The 11,225-nt window shown below is 42.3% G+C and overlaps 1 protein-coding gene across 1 annotated transcript; it reads left to right on the forward strand.

The window, feature by feature from the left end:
* LOC109487897 (cilia- and flagella-associated protein 157-like) lies at positions 1-8,220 on the forward strand. The gene is made up of 11 exons (XM_019792006.1): positions 1-588; positions 1,811-1,960; positions 2,364-2,485; positions 3,031-3,184; positions 3,825-3,987; positions 4,981-5,085; positions 5,592-5,762; positions 6,158-6,268; positions 6,769-6,977; positions 7,176-7,389; positions 8,047-8,220. The coding sequence occupies exons 1-11, from the start codon at positions 422-424 to the stop codon at positions 8,152-8,154; spliced, it is 1,674 nt and encodes a 557-aa protein (XP_019647565.1). The 5' UTR covers positions 1-421; the 3' UTR covers positions 8,155-8,220.
* Positions 8,221-11,225: the final 3,005 nt, after the last annotated feature.

The raw sequence follows: 11,225 nt of genomic DNA on the forward strand, positions 1-11,225 counted from the left end.
TTTAAATTCGATACTCTCCCCTTTTTATTCGTTTGTAACATTGTACCTTTTCTGGACATGTAATACAGTAGCGGATACGTCACTTGACGACCATACCTACAGTATACAAACCACCTGTTATCCTATACCGTCCCTAACACCTACACAGGGGGCCACTAGCGTACCACCATCTTGTGTTTTCAAACGGTTGTCGGTAGTGTACATCTTCTTGGCTTTTAGCGACTGCAAAGACGCTCTGTAAGAGAACGTATGTCCATTGTAATTCGGTTTGCGTGACCACGACCTATCAGAGAGAGACATGTCGACATGACCTGTAAATACGTGGTACGTTTAACTCTCAGTAAATAGCGTTGTACTACATAGCAACTTGGAGCTAAACTTCGTAGACAACTGCGAGACTCAGTACAGCACCTGAAGGAAGATGCCTCCTAAGAAGAAGAAGGGAAAGGGGAAGAAGAAGAAGGGGAGTGCCAAGGGGTCGGCGGCGGGTTCCCGAGCGGCCTCGGCGGTGGATGAAGGGCCTGTGTCCGAGGCCAGGAAGGAGTTCTACCTGATACAGATCAAAGATCTGGAGAGGAAGAGAGAAAGGTGAGACCAAACGTCCACGATTCGTTAGGTTTCAATTTGCTACTTTTCATTAAAATTGTGTGGCGTAACGGCAGAGCATTCGGCTCAGAACCAAGAGGTGCCGAGTTCGAATCCTGCCAAGTCACACCAACCTTGTGCCTTTAGGAAAGGCACTTAACACGACTTTCCTCACTTCGCTCAGGTGAAATGAGTATGCCAGAATGATCATTATCATGATCATGGGCATTAAAGGAAAACCAAACCAAACCAAATAAAACATGCATGTTTAAGGGAAATTTTAAAGCAAACCGTAACAGTAAGTTAAATCGGGATTTCTGCTACTTGAAGCGAACGAAGTGCTCGAGACTTTACCCTAGTACAGGGAAACATACGTGTGTGATGATGATTTTTTTACATCTCTGAATTAGTGGAAGGGTGCTCGATTTAACAACTTTTAAGGATAACCATATAGGATACAGATGTAAATGTACCTTGACTTATAACATAATATAGGAGAGGGAATGGTCCTAGGATGAAGAGTAAAAACATGTCTATCTACGAGTACATGTATTATTGTCATAATTGCATTGTCACTTCGATTATGCCCCCCTCCCCCTAATTTAGGCTATATTGTGATTCTTTATTGACACAACAAAAAAGTACAGAGACGTTTGTATGGTCTTCTACAACTTAACTAAAGATCTAACAAAGCTAAATACATGTGTGGATAACGTCATCTTACGTACAGAGTATATGTATGATGTAACGATAAAGGTCAACTATTCTCTAACATGTGTTCTCTAAGATCGAAACATTCTTTAATGTATTTTCCTATTTGAACACTGTATTGGTTATCTCCCCTGAGAATGTAGTTGCATTTATCTATAGCATCTAACGTATTGAAATCAATTGAACAAGCGGAAAGAAAGGTGAACGGCTATATACATGAGCGTGTGGGGGGGGGGCATGTTTTCCAGTGCTGTCTACAACCCTGGGTTTTTCATTCTTTTTTATTATTTTACTTATTTTATTTTATTTCAAATAGAATACAGTGATGATAAAAAAACATACATACGAGTAAAGGTAAAGACGTATAAAGACAAAAATCTAAAAAAAATACAGTTGACACGGTTTGCGAACATTACGTTTCTAATTAACCAACTTAGCATGAAACTTTCCCCATACGCTTTTTAACCGTTTCACCATTTTGAGCAATGATGTACTCCGTCTTTTCCACTCTTAGACAACAGCAGAAGGCTCAGGAGCTGGAAGATGCCAACAAGGAGTTCAAGGACCAGTATGACCAGATGTCGAAGGACAAGCACGACATCGTCACGTTTCTGAAGAGGACTCTCCAGGAGCGGATAGACGAGGTGGCCGACCTCACGGACAGGTAACTCCGCTTCTCTTCTTCGCAACTTTTCGTATAGTACTTTGAATGTTTTGTATGTTCTCAGTTTGTTGCCTTGATTTTCTCTTTGTCCATGTGCTTGTAGTGCTGAGTTGAATTTCTGGATGAATATATCTTTTAATCTTTGTCTTAGTTCATGCAGATGGAATGGTTTGTTAATATACTCGTGTGTATATAGGCAGGCATAGCCGGACTCCTCTAAAATTGTCTTCATGTTCAACAACCAACAGGGTACTTTACTTCTAACAAGATCTTTTTGTACTATGTAAGCTTCATACTGAAGGCTTTCAACGGGAACATTTCTAACTAATCTATAATAATATCTGTACATTCTACAATACGCTATATAATTACTTGGTTGACTAGATGTTCCGTTGTTGTCCAGGTTATCGGCTCTTCAACAGGATAAGGACCAGGAGAAGGAGGCGTATGAAGAAACCATCAAGTCTATGAAGGCAGAGTTCCAGGAGACCAAAGACAACCTCAGCACGGAGAACATGAACCTACGTAAGCATCACCCCCCCCCTCTTCTAATAATTAGATTACCACATAACAGCGAACGTACTTTTTCTTTTACTTCAAGGTACAGAAGTATTATTTTGGGTGGCTGGGCTGTGGGTCTGTGTATCTTTTTGTCCGGACAGAGTAATTTTACTATCATTACTACTACTACTACTAATAATAATAATAATAATAATAATACTACAAATTTTACTGTCATTACTACTACTACTGCTACTACTACTTCTACTACTAGTAATTTTACTGTCATTACTACTACTACTACTACTACTACTACTACTAATGTTACTATCATTACTACTACTACATTGTACTACTACAAATTTTACTGTCATTACTACTACTACTACTACTCTACTACTACTACTACTACTATTGATTTTACTATCAGTACTACTACTACTAATAATAATAATAATGATAATTTTACTATCATTACCACTACTACTACTACTACTACTACTACTACTACTACTATACTACTACTACTACTACTACTATTAATTTTATTATCATTTTCTACCCCACAGAACGAGCGTTAGCGGGTCTGGAGGAGTTTAAGATCCAGAGAGAAGACTTGATGCGGAAGTTCGCTAACCTGGAGGAGGATTCGCGGAAACTTCAAGATGAGCATCAGGAACAGATGTACAAACTGGAGCGGAAGGCGGTGGTGGACAAGGACAGGTCGGGACACATGACAGTAGTATCACCTTGAGGCCTATCATAAAGTTAACGTATCAATGATTTTGTACGTATGCGTTGGTCAAAAGTGTGTCGACCAACAAGTAGACAAGGTTGTTTTGTTCTTCATCGAATAATGATATGTTTTTTTTTAATTACTTCCCGATCACTAATCGCAAGTGCCGTGAGAAAGACGAATGGAGCATGAATAAAAAAAATTGACGACAATCACTAGATCTCATTAAATTGAATCTTTACACGCATGCCATAGTCTGATTTTTTTTTGACGACGTCTCTGGGAGGAGCCTAATGGCACAGTATTGTGTGTAATTTGCAAGAATTCTAGGAATCGTGCAGGAATTGAATGTCCACAGGAATGTCTCCCAGCTCTGTTGACATGCCCACATTCCTGGAAACCCTTGGGATAACCTGTCTGCCTCCCACCCCCCGTGCCCTACTTTCTGTCACCCCGGGGCTCGTTCCCTATACACTCAGGGGAGGGTAGGGTACCAAGACGTCCTCAAAATCATGAAATCATGGCAGTGCCATGCAAACAATAGCCCTAACAGCAACCACCGTCGCCATGACAATGTATGTTTTCTTTGCCAGTCTTGTTTCGAATTCGTTGTTTGTTGTTGACTAGGTTGAAGAAGGAGATGGTTCTGAAAGTGAACCAAGTCGCGGCGGAGTTTAGAAAGGTCTCCAACAAACAGATGGCGGACACCACCAAACGGACCATCCGGGAAAACGCCTCCATCAACAGTCAACTCACCAAGATGTCCGACAAGACTATGGACATGCTGCAGGTTAGTTATATTTTTCTATTATTACCTTCGCCAAGAAGGTTATGTTTTCAGTAGAGTTTGTGTATGTGTGTATGTGTGTGTGTTTGTGTGTTGTTTAGCAAGATAACTGGAGAAGCAGTGGATGGATTGAAATGAAACTTGGTAGGTGGGTAGGTCTTCACGAGACCTAGAAATGATTAGATTTTGGGGCCCCTGACGGCTTTCCTAGGTACTGCAGCAGAACTTCCGGTTTTGATATGTCATGACCTAGAAATGCTAGGGTCACGAAATTTGAATGACAGGCTAGGTAACTCTTGTGCTGGGGAAGAAGTGACGTAAGTTTGGAGCCCCTAGCGGCTTGCTCTGGCACTGCAGGAGCATTTGTTTAATAATATTCAAAAGAAGATAAGTCAAGAACCTGTTGACGGATCCTATTTGCACAATCAGGGGGAATCATCTATAACTTGTCAGTCATAAAAATTAACTTGATTTGGCGAAGGTTTGGGATCGTGGAGCTCTAGTTTTTGAAGTGTTTATCTATTTCATCATTCTTCATTTCTGGCATCCATGGCCCATGTTAATAAAAGAAAACATACAAATAGAAATACGCATAATAACAATAGTTTAAAATATGACTATGAGTACAGACGGACCCAGATATTGTAGAAGAATCTGTTGCGGAAGATTACATCGGATCTGAGAACAGATTGGATGGTGTTATTTGAAAGGGCTGTACGAACAGACGAGATATGAAAGAATAACATTGTTTGCCCACGGCCTCATTTGCATGTGCCGTCAATTGCAGCTCTGTACACCCAAAACAATACTTCCGTCCCGGAAGTAACAACATATATGTCGAAACAAACAGGAAAATATCTAGTGTTCAAAATACCAAAACAATCTGACATTATTGAAAAAATAATGGTAGATTTTTTTTTTGTATTTTGAACATATATGTTGTTACTTCCGGGACGGAAGTATTGTTTTGGGTGACATTATTTTTTTATCAAACAGGAAATTGACGAGCTCCGTGCGAAGGAGAAGCACAATCGGCAGCAGAAACAGCTGTTGGAGGCAAACGAGAAGGAACTGGCCAAGAAAATACATTCCAGTCAGAAGGTAACAACTACTGAGTTAGGTTTACTAGGTTAACTATCTATTGACCGTTTGAAATTGTTTCAAAACTACTAGTATGTCATTAAAACGATGTTATGTAAGATTTCACATCGTTGTTTTACACATTTTCTTGCGCAAAAGCCTACCTGGGTTCATATTGACATTTGGGTTCATATTGACATTTATCAGCGTCGTTCCATCGCAAAAACGTGTTGGAAGCTGCCGACGATACCCCAACGAAAACAGCCGTTTGTATACATTCATTTTAGGAGCCTCCTAAAAATACAGCGGGCCTGGCGCAACTTATTCTCGCGCTGCGCTGATGAGTCGCTGGAAACGCGAAATATCGACGCTAATATGTTGAAAGTTATTGAAAATGACAATCTAGATGAGAAAACTTCAACTATTTATACTTCCAGTTTTGGCGCAAAAATCTTACATAATATCGCTTTAAAAGAACAAAATCAAACGGGACTAGTTAGGCAAAAATATCCTGTTATTTGCATCAGGTGATTCGCATGTTGACGGAGAAGTCGAAGCAGACGGAGGCCCTGCTGGCTGAGTTCGAGGCTAGGGAGATGGAGTACCAGGAGATGCAGTCCGAGTCGCACCTCATACGCACGCAGAACGAGGCTATGAAACAAGAGCTGCAGAAAATCAGCCGGGAACTGGACAACAAGGTGGGGAAGGATGGACAGGAAGAGAGAGAAATTAGATGAAAAGAAAGAAATCTGGAGAGAGAAAGGGGCAGGCAAAGAGGGAAAGGAAGAGAAGAAAAAGATGGATGGATGGATGGATAGATGGATGGATGTGTGGATAGATAGATGGATAGATAGATAGATAGATAGATAGATAGATAGATAGATAGATAGATAGATGGATACATAGATAGAAAGATAGATAGATAGATAGATAGATAGATAGATAGATAGATAGATAGATAGATAGATAGATAGATAGATAGATAGATAGATAGATAGATAGATAGATAGATAGATAGATAGATAGATAGATAGATAGATAGATAGAGGAACAAATTCCTTTGACAAGTTGACAAGTATGTCCCTTATTTCAGGAGGAACAGGTCACTGATCTGCAGCAGTCATTGGAAGATGAAACCAAAGCCAAACTCAAACTAGAACAGCTGATCCTGGACACAGCAGCCAGCATGCACAACGCACTGAAGGTGAGCGCAACGTTAGACTGCCACACATATAAAAGGAATGAAAGGAATGCATCACTGCATCAAAGTAAAAGACAAAACAGAAAATGAGAGCCTTGTCTTGTCTTCTGTCTTCATACTTATCTGCCAAAGTCCATCTGTGTTATAGATACATGTTTAAAGTTAAAACTTCCAGTTAAAGCTAAGATCCAACACAATAAAGTTCTCTCACCTAGAGCTTTCGACCAGTCACTCTGGTCTTCCTCAGTAGACTGACCCAGTGAGGCTTGTCACGTGGCTTCTTTGAAGTGTGACGTCAACACTGTGTTAAATGTATCTGGTAGCTAATGTCGTCCCCCGTCGCGGTTGAGTGAAGGGTGGTGGACCCTGATGTATGTAAATAGCCTCTTTCACCCCTCTCAGGAAATAGTCTTGTTCTGTGGCCAATATTCTTACAGTGTCCAGTGAAACAAAATGGTAACCTTCTTACTTATTGAAGTGTTGTACGTTGTTCCTATCTTCAGGGCCCCGCCCCTGACGACCCAGACTTTGAGGCGCTCTTGGAACAGCGGGAGAAGAGAGACGGGATGCTGGAGCAGATCCTCGCCATGTTGAACAGCGCGGCGGCGCTCGGGTTCGGCCCGGCTCCGGGCAGGCTGGGCAAGACGTCAGCAGACACGTTCAGGACCAAGACAAGCTTCCTTCCCGCCGTGGGAATTGGGTTAAAGAAAGGGTTCGTATTCTTCACTCTCTTCTTTTCTTCTAGAAAACTGAGAATTTCGAGAAATTTATGAAAGTTCGTAGAAACTTTCGTAGCTTTAGCATTCAGGGGGACAGAACGTCAACAACTTTCTTTAAAATATTTGACTAACTTAGCTATAGGAAATTACATGCAGATACGAAGTAGAACGAGACCTTTTTTCGATTTCAGAACTGTGTCGATGTCCCCGTTCGCCACTCCCGAGGGTACGGTGGCACACTACCAACTGGGAGACCTCGGGCTGGTGCCGAAGCCTCGGGAGGCCATGATGGCGTCCATGGCGCAGAGTGTAGGCGGGCTGTCGCACACCACCTCCCGCCTGGGCGCCGTGAGGGACCCGCGCAGGGTCAGGTCTGTCGGCGTGCAGACAGCAAGTGCACAGAGGGTACGTAGACGTTTGTGTTCTGCTCTATGCATGAACGTTCATCAGTGTTGGTACAAGTCATTATGAAATAAGACTAAACTTTAACTGCCGACACTACAATGAATTTGGACTCACCCCAAAGACGGGGGGCGAAACAAGTTATCTGGCTACCACGGTCACGTGTCTCTGACGTCACGTTCCGAGAGTGGATGGGTCCGTTCCGTGAACAAGGAATGGATCCGTCAGTGGACAGTGGTCAACATGCCGAAAATGGGCAAAGATGTCTGCTGCCATGCCGGAACGTGGATGGCAGATATATATGAGGAGAGAGGAGACAAGACAAGGCTCTGATTTATTGTTTTGTCTTTTACCGTTGATGCAGTCATGCATTTCATTTCTTTTATATATCATGTTCACTTTTATTTTTCAGTGACAAATGGATGTGGTAATAGTTGGCAGTAAACATAGCACAATATAGGCATCATATCTTGCTTAACAAGGTTTATAATGTCAAAATTTGAAAAAGTAGGAACTTTTTTTTTGGCCAGCCTTGTTTTTTTTCGCTCAATCGCATTAGATTTTGGAGTCTGTGGAGGATGTCACCCATGAGATTTATTTGCTGTGGCCTTTTGTAGATTTTCTATGTCACTTAAACCTTTTCCTTCTTCCCGTCCTCAGGCGATGTTCTTCGCCGACCAGCTGCTCCGATCTCCAGTGAAGGGACTAGACTATCCGGAGAAGATCGCCGAGACGTCTTTTACTCAGCAAAGAAAGAAAGTACGCTGAACGTCTTGAGAATTTACCCCAGATATCATAAAGTCTTGTCTTCGCGTTACATACGTCCAAAGTTTGGATTGTATCTCCATATGCATGTACTAGCATTTTATTCAGAGCGCCGCGTTTTTTTGCATGTTTTTTGCATGCAAATTTGACATGTTGTATATCTCGTTATTGTATAATTGTAAATTTCAGATAGCATTTTAACTTGAAAAAAAAAAGATTATTCCTGGTATTTTCATCGTGGTGCTAGAGAATAGACCGATATGCGCGATCCTGAAGCCCCGCCCACCTCCGTCAAAATGTAGACATGCAAATATTTGATGGACATGCAGCAACTCTCTCATTGGTCGAACCGCTAATTTTGATGGACATTCGGGATCGGTCTATAGAGAAACGACTCAATACTAGTATGTTGTTTCTGTGGTGAATATAAAGATAAGGTTGGTGTCTTCTGGGCTATTTCTGAAAGTGCCAACGTGCCTACACAGAAACAGGTCGTATTCTATAGCAGGACACGGGGATGGTAAAATCTTCCTACGGTGTAATAATTGGTGGCTAGCCTGACTAAATCTGCGCTCCTAGCGGCCGGCCCGGTATTACACCAGCTGCCTCCTGGCCGGCCACTAGGAGCGCAGATTTAGTCAGGCTATTAAATTGGTGGCTATCTTGATAGATGAACAAACGAATAAACAGACATATCATCAAATAACTGCGCTTCTCGTGTTGTTTGAATGTGTTGTTCATTCTGTAGATTTTAGTTAAAGGCTACGCTGATTTTGCGGATGACATCGTATGCACTAAAAACTGATGTGATCGGACTGTAAACTTTAATAGCTAGTAAAACTATTTTCAACCAAACACCCCTGTACTTGCTGATATTGGTATAATCTACCCGCCATGAATGGACGTGCTATTTCGGTAGAGGGCGTGCGTGTACCGTAGGTAGAAGGGACACGTCGCGTTATACTATGATTCAGTAAAGCTAACACACAGCTGAGAAAATAACTTAACTCTCGCTGACAAAACGAGAAAATGTGATACGTTCCTGACACAATATTACATTACTATCAATAGAGTTAGATTAGTATATTATCTCTTTATTGTTATACATTGTATATGAAAGTAGATCAGATCCTTAGAACATGTTAGAAATGTAATCTCTTAGAACTGTTAGATATTGTTAGCATCACCAACTATGTAAATTTTGCCATACGTTGTACCCGTTACATCTGTTGTGCAATAAAGGAAGGCCTGTATGGGGGGGGGGGGCGGGTCCCCGACAACGCTCTTCGCTGAATTCGGAAACCGCTCGATTACGCTTTACGATAAATTCCAAGTGGCTACAACGCATTACGTAGAATTAAAACGGCGAAAACGCTCTATGCAAAATGCGCCAATTACGCTCTACGTTGAATTAGAGCGGTCCGTCTACGCTCTACGTAGAATTACGATTACGCTCTACGGAGAAGGGCATGTGGGCCCCCATAAAGTTCTTCTTCTTCTTCTTCTTGTCCCCCGGGCCGGGCTAGCCTGCTCGGAAGTCGCGGCGTTTTGATCCACTACAAGACGGTAACAAGAACCTCCTGCTATATTCAGACATTTTTAGCTTCTGTGCCCCAATGTCAAAACCAAATGACCTAAAACTCGGTATGGGGAAGCCTAGCTTGGACACATGCCCACAAAACGTCAATCACACATTGTTTTGAGAAACCTGTAGTATAATAAGTTAGGGTTTGTCGTACCACACAACACACCGGAGGAAATACATGTTTCGATGGAAATAACTAGTCTCCACCAGACTTCTTTTGGGATGAATAAATCGTAGAAATCGGCCTAAAAAGGGTATTAATTGGAGAGAGAAGGTAGCATGGAGCTTCTCTGGCCGGCTACCTTCTCTTGCTAATTAATACCCTTTTAGGCCGATTTCTAAGATTTATTCTATTCAGCCCGCAAAAGAAGTCTGGAGGAGACTAGGAAATAACCACAAGAGGATAGATATCGGACTTTTGTCAGCCTCTCAGCCAGTCTGAGATATATGAAAGGATTATACGCTCAAACCTTCATCATAAATGCTCGTCCGGACATGAAGGATTTGCCCGACATACTATGTTTGTCCAAATGAGGGAACATCATTCCTCGTGTAAATTCCTCTCTGAGCCCGCCCCCTAGGGACTGCGTTGATAACTGCACATACAGCTTAGTGGAAAGGGGAGGTTTTTAGAGAGAGTGATTTAGTAAAGACCACCACATCAGGAAACTCCCGTCCGCATCTTTCTTTCAAACTGAATGGTTTTGTTTATTGAAATAATAAGTGCGATCGCCTTGTGACCTTCCAGGATACGTGAAACACTGACGGACATGTAACATATTGTGGAACTAGATGAAACTTGGTGTAAACTGTAAAATAGCATGAGGTAGTATGTCAGGGGAGCTACTAAGGGTGGAACTGGAGCAATAGATCATTTCAAGACGTCTCGCCTCCTGCCAGACATCCAGAAGTTATGAATTGGGGAACACCCATCGTGATTACTGAATTACACTCAACACATGTTGGATTGGAAAGTTGCAAGCTATGGGTCTGGTTAGAACCCTTCGTTACCGTACTCGGCAGTTGTTCTATCTATTTAGTCCTCAGAGCAAGACGGCTTGAAAAGATATACACAGAGCTACTACAGCTGGAAGAAATGGAAAGGTTTTAAAGGGCAGTAGTTTAAAGCAACTTTTCTTAACAGCGCATTCCTGCGGCGGCCTGGGTGGATGTCGTGAGGAGTAGTCGGCCCAGTTTGGTCGCCAGCGCTGTCGGACTTTCTGAGACATGCACCGGGTAGTGGAGAGAAAACGGTCGGGAACTAATTAGAACGCTGACAGAACCCGACACTGTTAGAAAGTGTCCCACTCTGCTGTACATACCGAAGAGGGTAAAAAGCTAAGCCAAGGCGATCCCTGGGTGCTAGTTTGAGATCGAGGTATTCCTGCATTCCTCGCAGTCTTGCCCCCGAGTCAAGGGGCCCTAAAGCCTAAAGAGAACCGGAAAATTCGACTTATTCCAGCCCCGAGTGGTCTCAAGCTCAGAGCGT

This window comes from Branchiostoma belcheri, unplaced genomic scaffold (assembly GCF_001625305.1).
Source record: "Branchiostoma belcheri isolate BF01 breed outbred unplaced genomic scaffold, Haploidv18h27 scaffold9, whole genome shotgun sequence".
Lineage (NCBI taxonomy): Eukaryota > Metazoa > Chordata > Leptocardii > Amphioxiformes > Branchiostomatidae > Branchiostoma > Branchiostoma belcheri.